Source organism: Poecilia reticulata, linkage group LG13 (assembly GCF_000633615.1).
Source record: "Poecilia reticulata strain Guanapo linkage group LG13, Guppy_female_1.0+MT, whole genome shotgun sequence".
Taxonomy (NCBI): Eukaryota; Metazoa; Chordata; class Actinopteri; order Cyprinodontiformes; family Poeciliidae; genus Poecilia; species Poecilia reticulata.
Genome location: NC_024343.1, coordinates 18,993,441 through 19,009,580, shown reverse-complemented (window position 1 = coordinate 19,009,580; position 16,140 = coordinate 18,993,441). Strand labels below are relative to the sequence as shown.

At 39.0% G+C, this 16,140-nt stretch overlaps 1 protein-coding gene across 2 annotated transcripts in view; it reads left to right on the top strand.

Annotated features, from left to right (window-relative positions):
• schip1 (schwannomin interacting protein 1) overlaps positions 1-16,140 on the top strand; it is a 269,246-nt gene that overhangs the window by 67,062 nt on the left and 186,044 nt on the right. For both annotated transcript variants that reach the window (XM_017308280.1, XM_008425832.2), the window contains exon 6: positions 16,079-16,140. In XM_017308280.1, the coding sequence (XP_017163769.1) occupies positions 16,079-16,140 (62 nt within the window). The remainder of the gene's footprint in view (positions 1-16,078) is intronic.

Here is a 16,140-nt window from a genome sequence, read left to right as displayed (position 1 = left end):
AAACAATTTTTTATATTCAACAATTTAATTTCACACAATTATCGTGGTAAAAGCCATTTGTTTGTTAAATACTTAATGAAACATATTGTTGTAAATGACGTATAGTCATAGAACGAGGTAATTAGTCCAAGTTTGTCGTTTATTGAACGTTCAGAAACTACAGCGGCTGTGATGCACCAAGACAAAAGTAAAAAAAGGTCAAACAACCCGAACAGGGTGTCAACTCTAAACCACACCTTTTTACTCTCTGTCTCTCCCTGTCATTTAAGCACACCCGTTGCCATGGCAACCTCCTGCGCTCCACAAGCCGACCAGAGATTATGTTAAAAACATAACATTCAGTCCGTTACGATATTAGGTTTGGAGGCTTGATATTTATTTTTGCGATCACTAATAAACCTCTCTTGAACACAGCGGTGGTTGATTAGTTAATTTTGAACTCCTGCTTTACTAGTTATTTTGGTAATGGAACCGAAACGCACAGAATTGCGCAACACTTTGTTGAAACAATAATTACTTAGATTATTGTTGTTGGGTCATTAATTTGAGCGCGTTTTGTTGATTTTTTTGTTGTTCTTTAATAAAGTTACTAACGTTTTAAGCGAGTCAGAGGAGGACGTGCTGGTCTCAGCCTCCWKKTTGTCACCTAATGCCGAGATCGACTCAAAACCTTCCGCGATCGACGTATTGCACTGCTGCTCTAGCAAAGCACGAACAGTTCAAAAACAATATGAAATGAGAAAAAAGTTATTTATTAACTGATTAAGTTGTGTTTTAGATTGTTCTTGAAGACCTAATCAGTCACGGTTAATTAGTGGGTGCACTCACAGCTGCACAGTGAACCCATTGATTTTTTACAGCAGACAGCCGCTCCCCTCTCTTGCAGGTACTGCGTACCCCCACTAAATCTTTTAGGGGTATGCAGTACCCTGCCGTACCCCCTTACTTTCACCCCTGCATGCAACCCTAATGTTCATTTTGTGTTCAGATTTGATTAGAGAGAGATTCTTTAGTTCAGCACTGATAAAACTGCTTTCGATTATCAGTGGAAACTTGATTTGTGTGTCTCAGATATTTTGAGAGATTTTTTTTTTATTAGTTTGCAATAATCACAGTCTGTGGGGAAATCCCTGCTGAACCATAGAACTATTTTAATATTTGCCTTATAGCCATAAAAGCAGAAAAAAGTTTGTTGTTCTTCTATTTTTTGTGCTTCCTTTCTCTGTAGCTAAACACAAGTTACAATAAACATCCCTGGACTGCTACCAAATGGCTAATTAGCTTATGACTGAAGCATCATTCCTCAGTCTATACCCTCACAGGCTAATTGGCACATGACTGTTTTGCTTGTCAATTTGGACAGCATAGCCTAAATAAATCCAATCCTAAATTATTCCTACAACCAGCCACATCATTCATATTGGATTTAAGTTGGCATTCTTGCAGAGCCAGCCGAAAATGTTACTTGTTACTCCAGTAATAACGGGCGTGTTGAAAAAAGTACTCCTTAAGTATTACTTAAAATTCAGTCTACCAAGAGTATAAATCATTTTGGGCATAACTTTCTATGTATGTAAACAGTATATTTACTACATATCATCATTAGAGCTCTATTGCAATATTGCATATTTACTTTTTGTCTTAACAGTATTTGAAGACATGATGCCTAAGGATTTTTACTGTTATACGGTGCCCTGCTATGCCTTTAATACTGCAGTATACAGTCATGAAGTGTTTTGAACATGTCAGAAATGTCTGCATGTTGTCATGCAATTTTTATTCTTCAGACCCGTACTGAAACAACACAGCTCCTGCTTGAAAATACAAAAATGATCTACTCCTAGCATCACTTGATCTCAAGTTGAACTATCTAGATCTGTAGCTTACATCGACTTGCTCAATGCTTAGATTTGAAAGTTAAAGCATGACCTACTTTTGAATTATTTCCACCTGTGATTATCCAACCACTTGGGGATAAACTCTAACAGTGTTTAAATACATTTCCAGGCATTCAGTTGTTCTATTTACACGACAAACAAACTCTGAGATGGTGACACCATGACACAGTAAAGTGCTCTTCCTTGACCACCTCTGATCCCGACACACATGCACTATTCAGAATGGGAACACACCGAAAGCAACCCAGATACTTCAGATGTTAAAACACTTCACTTTCCATAACATCACCTTCCGTTCTCACCCATGTAAGGCGAGATATTCAGTATGCCAGCAGGCATGGCGAAATAGGGAACAGTGTGGCAGCAGCTGCACATTTAGGCAGTGTTACAACACACATACACGCTTTATCTGGCAAAAGAAAAATGTAGCAACATGTAAATTAGCAATATCAATAAATCAGGGGGAGTCCTGAGTTTGTTTTCTGCAAGTAGACAGCTTCATGATGAAGAGTTGATGAGAGACACCAGATGTCCCAACGCATGTTATTTGATTGCCAATTTAATTTTCTATGTTTAACTACACTTTCTGCTACTATTAGCACATTTAGAGCAATTCAGAGCAATAAACGGATAGGGACATTCATAAAAAAAAAAAAACCTTCACAAAAACAGTCATAAAAAAAAAATCACTGACAAGTCTGAAAAACTGTCTCTGCCAGACTGTTTTAAGCTTCTTCTAGTGATCTACGGCGCACATTTTACCCATTCTCTGTGTTGTCCTACTGCTACAACTTGGCTTTAGAAGATTTACAGAGTCACAATGTTTTAGATTAAAAAGCATTAAAATCTGTGGATTTATTTGAGTAGTTCAGAGAAACGGAAACGGACAGAGAGAGAGAGAGAGAGAGAGAGAGAGAGAGAGAGAGAGAGAGAGAGATGATAAGAAAGACGGTCTGGGAGGAACCGGGGCCATAGCTCCTCTTCTCTTTGCTGCTCCCTGTGTCATCAGGACATGTTTGTGGGTGTGTTGGACAGGCGCAATGGCTTGTTTATGGGCAGATTAATTGCTTTTATTGCCTTGTTTTTTTTCCCTGTGAATGGTGCTGGGTGTTTTAATGAACACCCACACTGCTTGCCTGCCATGCCCCGCCGAGCTGCTCCTGCTGCTGCTTTTCAGAGCGTAGCCGAAGCCCACCGCGGCTAACTGCCTGACGCTTCCCTCACAGCCCAGCACAGGTGACTGATTCAATGTGTGCCCGTACGGCCGCGCGCCTCAGTCCTTCTTAAGAGGTCAGTGCAAGCTGGGCGGTTCCACCCTAAAGGCAAAAAGCGGCGGGACTGGCGGTCGGCTCGAGCGTGACTTTAATAATTTCCTGCTGAGCTGAAGAGAAGTCAGCCAGCGTTTCTGCACAACCATGGCCGCGAGGATTGTTAAAAGTTATTGGATGCCCCGATAACTTAGAGGCAAGGTGTGATTGTCCACTTAGTGAAGACATTCCAGGAATAAAGCCTAATCACTTTTTATACATGGATCAATAAAAAGTTGAGGAAGATCTCCAATATCTTTTTGTTTTATATCTCTCCTTTCCTTTTTACCTCATTACATCTCTCTCTCTTATCAATCCCCTTTCTCTCATATTGTCTTCATCCCTATTATTACCTCCATCCACTTCTCTCATTAATCAGGTGTGCAGGGGTTTCTCTCTTTTTTTTTCCTGCCTTTCCACTTCATTAAGCCTGGAACAGCAACGGACCATCGCTAATGGACAGTCACAGCTTTAACTCACACCTCAAAGCCGGCTATAATTGTTTATTTCATTTTTTTGGAAGCGTGCACCTCGGATGGATAATGGATGCCTGAGCGCTCGACGTGTGCATGACACATTCGGTTTTATAACAAGGGCAGTAAAGAAAACTGCTTTTTTATGTCCTTTTAATTGATGTTGGGTGTTTTTTTTGCAAGTTGTTTGAGTCACAGGAGGCACAAACAAGGCCCCGCAAAGAAATAGCCTTCAAATTGCGTTGGCTTTCTGTGAGTTATTGCGCCTTTACAGCTTCACCACACTTATTTTTCATGTTAGAATCAATTTGCTTGCAACTGAAAGCGCAGAAAACCCCTGTAAAAGGAAAAGGAAAAAAAAACAAAACAGAAGAAGTGCTCTGTGGATGTGGAAAAGCATTGTTACACCAGGGAAACCGACTCAGAAGGCATTTCCTGGGCGTCTCAGCTTGGGCCTGGAGATAATACACACGTTGAGCAGAAAGCTTTCAAATGTTTGGTTCAAACAAAATGTATTCTCAACATGAGCTATTGGAGGGGATTCTACTTTAGTTTTAGAGACTTTACTCGTGTTTAGGACTGAAAGTTACAGAGTAGATGGGTCTCTCCTGTATTAGTATCACTTTTTTTTTTTTTTAAGTGTCAGTTAAAAGTTGACTAAAACTAACTTTTAGAACAGAATTAAATCACTGGAGGACACATATTAAAGGTTAAAAGCTTTCCCAGAAGTGTGTAAGTCATTTCTTTTGGAGCTTGGAAAGTTTTTTATTTTACAGCACTGTCAAAAATATAATTCAGCATATTTTATAGGTCTCTTATAGAATTTGTTCATAAGCAAAGCTAAGTTCTTAACGGTACCACATCACCTTAGCTAAAACATTCCCGGAGGGAGCTCATATTCCTTGCTCTGCATGTCTTTTACTACTCCTTTTCCCCCCCGCCGTCTTTACAATCTTATTAAGCAACAATGCCGATCCTTCCATTTGGCCATAATGCCCAATAAAAAAAAAACTTTATAGCTTCATACATTTACTTTCAGCTCTTTGCATATATATTGCTGCTAAGCCCGCAGTGCAGTCGTTTGTGTTGTTCTGCTCAGCTGCTGCGGAGGACAGGTAGTATTGAGAGGTGTTGTAAAAGGGAGTGCTTTATCGTGTGTTTGTTCTGGCATGTTAACGGTCGGCCTTACACTGCTGATTATGGCCCACCAGGAGACGAAGAAGTGCTAACTATACAGGAAAAAAAAACATTGTGGGAGTGTAAATGATGGGGAGAGGTCATTTCTAGATTGTTTATGTTTTAATAGAAAATCCAAACGAGTTCCATACCGCGGAGTGGGGGGGGGTGTTGTTCTCATCTGGTGTCTAATATTAGGCGCTGAAGAAAATCCTTTTGCTCCTGAGTTTTGCACAACTAAAGCCTTATTCAAGTACATGCAGAAGGGCAAATGAAGTTATATGAATGTGTTGCATTTTGCAATGCATGGATGTATGTTTATGTGTATTGACTATAGCGTGATACTGCTAAGAATTAAATAATTATGGTGTGTCAACAGCTAAGACTAACACTAACACTAAGCAAATGAAAATCCAATTCAATCATGTCTGGCAAAAATAAATAAATAAATACACCGCTATGTCTTAAATTTAAGTTTTCTGAACATAAATATTAATTATCTTTAGTTAAAAATCTAACAGTGTTTCCAGTATTTCCTGAAATGCTGTTAGACCATCCGAAAACAGGACATCCTCATGGCGTAGCTTTAGGAAAGGCTGTGTTCATGTTTATTAAGCATTTAAGTCAAACACATGCATTTTCGCTTTCAAACTCTCCAGTATCATTTACAACCATAATACTTTTGTGCATGTCATAAAGACAGTTGTCAAAAATTAGTAAGCTGTATTTTACTGCAGTTTCTGTTCGCTTTTCATCAGCAAGGACAGAAATGACACGCGAAGCACCGCAAAGTTCCACACTTATTTAATGTCTACATGCTTCTGATTGCTCAAATTTTAACAATTGATAAGATTAACTACCATAACTATGCAGATTATACACAGCTTCACATTCCAGTGTCACCAGGTGACTAGAAACCCACTCAATCATTGAGCCTTGAACCTTTAGAGACACGTACAGACAATTACAAAGTCAGTCTTCTGTCACCTGAAGAACCTTTCCAGGATTAAAGAACTAATGTCCCAGTATGATTTAGAGAAACTTGTCTGTGCGTTTATATTACTACAAATACATCTTCACGTGTCTGTCTCAAAGATCAATCAGACAGCTGCACCTGATCCAGAACGCTGCTGCTTGTGTTTCCACCAAAACCAGGAAGGTAGAGCACATGACCTCCGTTCAGTTAATAAAAAATGCCAAAATACATCAACAATCTCGTGTTATTGTATCAACCTTTCAGACCACTCAGGTCTTCTGGTGGAGATATATTCTGCATTCACAGAACCAGAACCAAACACGGAGAAGAAACATCCTATTTTCATGCTTCTCTGATCTGAAACAAACATCAACAAAAATCCAAAATTGCAGCAATTAAATGAAGCAAATGAAGCACTTGTTACTATAATAAGAAGTAAAGTTGACTTGACTAACTTAGCCTCTTGAATTATGTTTAAGGTGTAATTTGTGATAATGAGTTTTACTCAGTTTTACCCAAACTGAGCACTTCAGTATAAACACACAGGCGTTTTTCATTGCTAAATAAATACTTACTCAGACAGTTTGTATCATCCTTTCTTTCTCCTTTTTAGCCTGAACATTTCTTAGGGTAACTCGTTTCTTTCTCTGTTTGCCAGCAGAGATCCAGCTTACAGTGGTGCACTGCTGGAGGACTTTGCAAGGATGCTTATGCAGCAACCTAAATCCTAAATTAGAAACTGAAAAGAGTCTGCTTTGACATAAGTTTTTTTTTTTCTTTTTTTCAAAACAGAAGAAACATATTTGTATTGTCATGCAGGAATAACACTTCATGTATGTTTGATTTCCTTGTTGACATGGGGTTAGGGTTCGGGGTTATAATAAAAGACCAGGTCTGGTTCTTTTCCTGTGTTAGAATGCCCACACACAATCCGTGATAATAATTAAAAAATCATAAAAAATAGCTCAAGCTCAGTTTAGGACTCCACTTTATGATTAATTGCTATTTTGTTTTGTTAATCTTGCAAATAAGATTCCAATAAAACACAGAGACCTTCCATGGTTGTATTACGAAAAATGGAAAATAGTTCCGGATTCATCAAGAAAAGATTTATCCCATACATATAGAGCTTCTTTCCTCTCTTCGGTATCTGTAGCATGTTGTGACACTGCAGGTTCCTGTCTCTTTTCTACGATGCATCCATTATTCCTTCATTTATTGCTAGTCGTATGATGCAGTATTTATGTGTTGATGTGTCTGTTCTCGATAGCAGCGTATTAGCTCTGCATGGCTGTATTTAGGTTTTTTTTCCCTGCTCCATTTCCTCTCTATCTAGCAGTGCCTCTACTCTCTGACACCTTCAGTCATTAGCAAAACTCCCAGAGCAGAAAGGATGACTCCCTGCGTCTGTGTGCGTGCGCGTGGGTGTGTGTGTGTGCGTGCGTGCGTGCGTGCGTGCGTGCGTGCGTGCGTGCGTGTGTGTGAGAGACTACCAAAGCAAGCGCGCCAGCCAGCTCTTATTGCAGGGTCATTCAGGGACGACTTTGGCAGAGTCTGGATACTAAATCCTAATGGGCACTGGCAAATCTGCCCATACACACACATATATACATGCAGGTGCCAAATGACAGATTCTTGCCAGTTTTGCCTGCGATAACAACGTGTCTTTAGCTTTCCTTATCGCACACAAATGCAGGGTAATCGTTAGGCTCTGTGTCCCCCTGGTAGAGGAGAGGATTGAGGATATGAATGTGATGGTAGAGATGGCGCCGACTGGCTGGCTGGCTGGCGAGGCTGAAGGACCCAAGGGAAATTTGACTGATTGAGGCTGCCTCCAAGCCCACTGCTTACTGTGTGTGTGTGTGTTTGATACTCACAGGACTCTGTGTGTGCACCAGGGCAGATGGTATGATGGTGTTTGAACCAGTTAGGTGCAGGACCAGGTCAAGACAGGGTTTGGGGTGTAAGGTGACTCAGTTGGTTCTAAGAATCAAGGTTATCCTATAATTAAGTTGCAAGTACCTGGTCAGCAAGTAATGTTGTTTTTTTTCCCTATATGGAACCAGCTTTTGATTGTCTGATTGCCTTATTTTCTCTGATAACAGCCAGATGTTTAAGTGAAACCACAATAAAGTATGTGGAAAAAAAAACATTTTTGTAGTTAAATTGATGCTAGATTAGCTACACATAAAAAATCAAATAGCATGGAGACCAATTTTCCAAAAGAACTTTATGCACAATAGAAACAAAGCTCGAGTTCTCCACTTGTTCTGAGCATGCACACAGTTGTAATACTGATGTCAAGCCAAGCATTGCACATTTTGACACGTTATTGAGCATGGTATTTCTGTTGACCAGTATGAATTATGGCTTGACTGTCTTTGACTGCTGCTGTCCACCAAATTTCCCCATGTGGGACAAGAAAAAATTGAACTTGAACTTGAGCTAGCTAAGACTACAACCTCATTATGGCCGTCCAACTCCGCAGGTGTTCCAGGTCAGTTCCCGTAATGCTTTTGGTCACGTAGCTGCTGCTCCAGGTCAAATGTCAAACAACAAGATCTCTCGAATAAACCAAACTTAGAAAGTGGTATTTTCTGGCCCCTGCATCACAAACTTCTTCTCAAACATTATTTTCAGGAAAGTGTCATCAGTAGGGCTGAAGTGATACAATAATCTCATGATACGATACACGGTATTCTGCTCACGATGCGATATATATTGCAATATTCAGCAAACGATACAATTCAATACACTTTTGCGATTTTCTGAAAGTTTTTAGAGGGACAGAGTGATTTTGGTGACATTTTGTGACTGTTATAGAGTTGGATTGAATTAGTTTAACTGAAAACTGATTAAAAGCACCAACTTACACAATGCCTCTGGTTGGACATGGACACAGACTTAAAGTTGACAGCTGGACAAAATGAATAAAAGAAGTGGTTATAAAACATGTTTCTTTTAATTGAAACAGTACAAACTGTAGCTTACGTGCATTTGTAAAGTAAATAAAGTGCACCACGTACCCTACTCTGAATAGTTTAATACATTTTTAACCTTGACACTTAACATCTGAAGGCATCACTCTAAGCCTGATGACCTAATCACTCTCCCGGCGAAGCAAGCAGTGAGTGAGCAAGGTGACAGTTGGATGTTACAATACTTGCGGATGAATATCGATTTTTTTCTAGGAAAGAAAATATCAATATATATCGCAACATCGATATTATTACACAGCCCTAGTCATCAGTGTACAATATTGTGTTTCTCTATTGTGCTTAAATCTTATCTGGTCTAGTCTATGATGTCCCTAATGCCAAAAAAGTAAACTTCTTCAATGCAACTTAGCAATTCAAGTTTGATGTTGTTGTTTTTACTTTAAAATAAGAGCCTAAGACATCAAGTTTAACACCTTGAACGTATCCTCACAGCAATCTGGAAAGGTTTGTGACCTGCTTCCTCTAGTTTTGCTGCTGCTGAGATTGTGTAAATACTGATGTTGGTTCCTCTTCTGAAGCAACACTGAAACTGATGGTGGAGGTACAGAAACCTCATATTTCTGCACCTCCAGATATGATCCAGCTACGTTCTAATGGGTCGTTCTCTGACATTTAATTCGGTAAGAGAATGAAATGAAATGGAATGGAAAATTTTAAATTCTTCATGGTTAAATTAACTAAATCAATTCACCACTGAGCCATTGCTCTCCAAATGTTCTCATACTTTGTTTGTGTGCAGGTTGTGAAGTATGTGCCTTCTGTCATGTTGTAACATGGTGATCAGTTTTTCTCCCTTTAGTTAGTTTTCATTTGTGCTGAAGTGTAAATATGTTTGTTCATTAATATTTTTCTCTGTAACTGAGTTCATTGATTTCTCCAGGAAAACAAACAAAGCTGAGTTTTGCTCTGGATAGTAGAGGAACAAACGTTCACTTTTTTACTACCATGGTAAATAAGTGAACATAATACTGGGATTAATGACAACAATACATTTAAATAAACATGCCAGAGTCATAAAACTGATCACTATCTATTTTTTTTATCACCTCAGGTGTATTTCCATTTGTTTCCCATCTATATTTCACTTGAACCTCTGAGTTGAGTTAAAAAATAATTTACAAAGCCTGCAGATCCTGTTAGATCATGTGCAGATTGAGCGTCGTACGTACACGTGTGTTTATGTGTGTTTTATTTGAGGTAGAGGAGACAGATTTACGTCAACGTACAGGAGAGATGAAGGCCGAATCCCCAGAAGGACACAGTTCTCTCACTTGTATGTTTCTCTGGCAGCCTTGGCATAGTTCCAGTTTAATTCCTTCACAGCCTGCAGGCATGTTCTTTCACCTTCTTATTCCCTCTTTCCTTTCTCAACAATGAATCTGCTTTCACATTTTCTCCTTCTTAATCCCATAACCAGCTTTGAATATCATCAATTACTCAGCAGTCTCCTAGTCCTTTTTTTTATGTATTAAAATTTTATTTGCATGCCAGGCAAGTCTTTTTTTTCTTTTCTTTTTCTTTACTGTCAGTGGTATAACCTTCAGTAATCTGTAATGAACAGAACCAATTTATATAACTGATTGCTGTCTCCGTAAGGATAAGATGTGAAGAAAAGTGTTATGGAGGATAAATATGACCAGAATTACAACCTCACCTTCTATCATATATTATCAGTTTTATCTTTGGGTTCCTGACAGTTTCGCTGCTCTTTATAGTTCTATTATAGAAAATCTGATGTGCAGCTATCTTTTAAAGGGCTGTATTAGCTTTTAACACCTTGCACTATGGACACCAAACATATTGCGAGGCAGTAAAATACCAATAAAACCCACTATGAGGCAGATAACACAAAACCATAAAACTCAATACTAGAAAAATCACAAAAATCACAAAATTTTATTAGAAAGGGTGCAAATCAGTAAATCCATAACTTGTACACAAACACGTTTATAATCCTTTGGGGGGGGGACGGGAGGGAAGGAATTACCTGTCAATCCAGTTTTTCTTGTTTCATGCCTTGTCCTGGTGCGTGACGGGGGCAGGAAGCAGAGAGGGCAGAAAAAGAAGAAACAAAAAATCCACAAAGACATTTGAGGGGTTTCCTTTTTTTATTTGCCAATTAACCTAACATGGTTTTTCTTGGATTGTCTGAGGAAAAAAAAGTGTAACTCCACACAGAATCCCTGCACATTTTGTAATGCAAACCTTGTTTTGAAGGTTTCTATAACTATAAAAAGAACGTCAGTGTTCAGTTTAAACGAAAAAAAGAAAAAAACCTTTTGACCTCTTCTATTAAAGGTCCAGATTCACTAAAAGTAATAAGCATGAAAATCCCAGTTTGAATCATGAAAACCTCTCAAAGAGTGCGTTACTCCCATATTGAAGCTAATTCAGACTTTAACTCATCAAAGCACAAACTCCACTCTTCCTCCGATGAAGTTCTGTGGAATCTGGTAACAAGGTGTTAGCAGCAGATTCTTTAAAGATCTGTGCCTCCCCTTTAAATATAGAATATTATTCTGACATTAAAATTATGCAGAAGTGATTTCCAAAAATCCTTATTTGGTAGAACCGATATAATGATAAAGTGTCATGTTTTTGTAGATGAAAGTAGAACCCAAACACAGAACAGGCAGAGGCGTTACAAAAAAATCTAGAAAAAACGTCATATAGAGGCAGTAGAACTGTTCGCCTGCTCATTGCATAAAAATATACTTTCGTGACATTATGAAGTTTGTAGATCAATACTGAGAGTCTAATAATTTAAATTAGTTGATTATTTTTAGGGGGTTATTTCACCATTAAAACACTTTGTCCTTTGTGCTCCTTCTGTTTCCAAACCAGACTTTGTGCTTTTCATAGCATAAAAAGTCTCAGTAAACCAAATGTGTTTTTTTTTTATTAGTAAGAAAAGAGAAAGTGTCCCAGCCTTCATTTAGTAAGCTGACCTGCAGTGTGCAGCTACAGGTGTGGGAGTGTTTTTTTGTGTGTGTTTTTTTTACAGTTTACATTTTAATAAAAACCTATGAAGCACAGAAATACTATGAATTAAAAATATGTGCGTGTTTTAAAATTTGAAAGCCCATTATAGAACCCTGGTGCATATATACCTAACTTACCCACCTAGTTAAACAGTCAAATCTCCTGGGTTTGCTGTGTGTAGTTGTTTCCCTTAGTCTCTTACATCCACTGGGTTCAGGTTCTCCTCTGCATCAGCATCCCTTCCCCTCTGCATCCTGCTCTCTTTGCTCTGTTTGACTGTACCATAAATTTACCAACACACATATCTGCACACATAAGACACACATATACACACACAAATCAATACAAGTCTTCTTGGCACTGCCAGAGCCCAAAATGACTATAGATTTTCTGTCTACCCTGCCACTAAATTATGCAAACCTCTGGTTTATGTCCAAGTACTTTTTTTTGGCATTCTCATGCTGCAAATGAGATGATAAGAATTTTATAATAAGGCATAGTTTGATTAATACAGGTACAGATATGGAGGAGGTAATAGTTATGTACAAGTGAAAATTAAATGCCTTTAAAAATGTGTTAATCTTTTTAATTTGATACCTGATTATTGCCAAATGTTTACTCTATAGATTTTGAAATCAGTCCCGGGTATTAGGATCATAAATGTCCTGCTGAGGTCAGGACTTTGCTTAGGTGCTTGATACTATCAAAAGTTTTGCTCGACTAGTGCAAATGAATATCTAAATACTAAAGAGTGATGAGTAAGTAAAGAATAAATGAATCTAATTCAATATAAATGCCGTATATCCATTTTTTGTACATGGAGGCTGAACATTTTAGCCTATAGACACAAGCAATTATCCTAAACCTGCAGTGCACATGTGTTTATTTTAATGTTAGAGACAGCATGCAGAGAGACAAGTGTTACGGGAAACTGCCCATGAAATTTGGTTTTAGTTGTAAGTCATTTTTAAACATTGAATTTTGACACAATTATGCCTTCAAAATACTTTTTCTTGTCAGCCAAAGGGGGTACAGGCTAAATCTTTGAGAATTTCTTAGTGTCTTTGTGAAGTCTAGGATATATGTTGCTTATGCGTCATAGGGATAAAATATATATACTTTCACGTTGCTGCAGTAATTTCATTATGTTGAAATCTAACATCCTTCACCGTGTCAAAGAGGGGGGAGATGTTTCTAGCTTTAAAGCAATTAGCTTTAAACCCATTAGGTCTTTTCAGCAGAAGCTGTTCTTTACTCTGTGGTTCTCTCAGCAGCACCGGTCCCTGATTCCTGGCATCTACAGAAATGAGCCAACATATCAAATGTATTTCCAGTAGCGTAAGCTACCTGCTACATTGTGTTGCTTGATGGTGCCAGTATACAAACTTGGAAATTTGTGCTAACTTTTAGCTAGAGTTACATTCTGCAGATGATGCAACTTTTCACATGCTGTTAGGTTTGTTTGACAACAGATACCCTCAAGAATTACTGGAGATTGTATGTGACATCAAATCCATCATTTATACCAATTATTTCCCACCATCCAACATCCAAATAATCCCAAACAACAGAATGAAACTGTACTTTTTGTGTATGTATCCTTTGACTCTTGGCCTTTTTCTTTTGTCTTTCTCTTCACTGACCTTTCTGTAGCAGTCTTCACTTTGTATCTTTGTGCATGTCCGGAGTCGTACAGCAAAAACTTCACAGCAAAGAAAAGTTCCCTTTGATGTTACCTCTCTGCAGAAGTATGGTGCAGAAAACCTGCATGGCCTTGCTTTTGTGTCAGTTTTTCTTTATTTTCCCATGGTTGCTTTTAAAGCATTCAATACCTGATCATAGCTAAACACTACAGATAAAAGCTTGAACATACATCGCCAAGCAGGTAGCATGTATATCTGCTGTTCCTCTCTATGAAATGATCGAAACAACTTCAAAGGGAATCTAACATTTTTATTCTCAAATGTTAACACAGACTCCTAAACGGCATTAGCCACTTTCAAGGTGTTGTGTAATCTAAGTATCAAGACATTAGCTTTACCTACTTATCCTTTTGCTACCTGAAAAAATATCAAACTAGCCAATTAAATCCTGCAGTCTTCCAGAAAGATTTAATATCAGTTCAAGGACAAAGGGAAATTGAAATGATCCGCTTGCTCATGTCTCCCTGGAGCTCGATTACCTAAAACACAGACACGCAGATACCCCCCCCCCCCCCCCCCCCCCCACACACACACACACCTCCTCATTTTTTACTACAGTTTTACGCTGTTTTATCTCTCGTTTCCCGACACCTGTCTTATTCTCTAACCAATATTTTCTTCAACATCGTTCTGAATGAATTCTCTGTTAGCCTGTCTCAATATTCCCAGTTGGCCACATTCAAGAAATGTGTATGGGTAATGGACACTGTCCAAGAAAGAGACCACTGTCTGTCAAGAAAGATACTAAGACAGATGTATAAAAAGGCAGAAGTTACATCGACTCGAAAGAGGAGGAAAGGGCCGGGGAAGTTTTAGTTATCCAGAATCCACATAGAGCCGCTCTTATGCTTCCACCCAATCAGGATGCTAAAGATGAAATTGAAAACATCCCCTTGAAACAACCATTGTTCGGTATGTAGTGGCTTGATTTTGTCTAATGAGTTCATTGTTCCTTCTGGTAAGCAAAGTAATAGTAAAAGGCCAAACTAACCTTTCCTGTTTGCATAAACATGTAAAGTAATTATAGGGAAAAGGATTGCATTGCTGTCCTCGGTGGCTCGAAAGGATGTTTTTCCAGACACAACAGTTTACATGGCGGGTTTTGCAAAAGCGTACCTTTTAAAACCTTCACATTTTGTCATTTTGTAACCAATTACCGCCAACCATGTAGACCAGTACAAAGTAGGAAAATAAAGTGGAATGATTTACATAAATGCTTTTTCTTCTCAACTCTGACCAACATCCACTATCAGTGCTGAAGAAAGGCCGTCCCACAACATGCTGCCACCGTTAAGATGTTTTGCTCAGAACCTGGGAGATTGGTTCATATCCTCACTCTGCTCTAAACTTCCCCACAACATCGTCTCTGATCAGCCTCTGTTGGTTTTTATGATGCTGTTTGCTCACTAATATTCTCCACCAAACCCCTAAAGCCTTTCCACAACATTACTGTACACCGAGATTACATTATATACAGTTGGGCCCCTATTTACCTAACGGGTGACTTTTCAAAGCAGTTAGAAGCAGTGGAGTTTATTATGGGTATCACAGTAAATGGGGCGAAACATACCAAACACCAATCTCAAGGTTTTTTTTTATTTCTACAAAATGTTGGAAACTATGTTTCATTTGCGTTCCACTTGGCGATTAAGCACTACTTGATGTTGGTCTATCACTTACCACTATGTGATAGACTGAAGTCTGGCAAGGCACTGTATGTCATTATACAACGAATAACATCAGAGACCAAGTCATAAAGTAAACATAGGAGTAAACATTCATTTTAGTGCAGCACTTCGTCTAATAGATGTGACATGTTTCTCCAGCCGGGCTTCTCTATTCCTTAATCGGTCAACTAATTGATGTCATATATTTCTTAATGATTAGGTCGTTACACAGCCATTATTCAGAAAGTCAAACAGTAATAAAGAATTTGACTGTACACACACATTAGCGCACTGTGGTGAAGCCAGTGGATGATCGGTGCCCTGATGCGACCTTCTTGGCTCGTCTGAAAGAAGCGCTCCACTTAAACTTTGCTGGTCCTTCGTAATTGAATTAGTCTGCTCAATTATGTAGCGGCAGGCCTGTCCTCATTATACGGCGCTATTAAAACACAAGAACCAAGCCAAAGGGGGAGGGGAGGGGGGAGCAGTTACTGAGGAACGGAGTGAAGAGCTAAAAGTTATTTTAGCAAAGCATAAAATTTTATGGCTTTGTCTTCAAACTGTCTGCCACATCTGCGCAACGGCGCCGTACATGAAGGATGTCCCCCATGCATCTTCTGTACTTTACCTCCCGGCTGATCGCTAAGGAAAATGTTAAGGCAGCAGTTTCGACAGAAGTTCTCTTTGTTTTTTCAACGGCTTCACATGAAAACACGACGCCGATCTCCGCTAGCTGACGTGCTGCTTTGAGGAACCAAAAATGTTTATTCATTTGCGGCGCGTTTTGCCTGCCCGCCCCCCGTTCAGCGGAGAACTTCTAATGTCCAAGACGTCAGCTGCCGTCTGATTCCTGTCTTCTCGACTCACCGTTCTTTCCTTTTTGTCTCATTTATCCAGGATCAACTGAAGACCCTCCAGAGAGGCTACAAGCATGTTAATGATGAAGCTCTCCGGCTGCA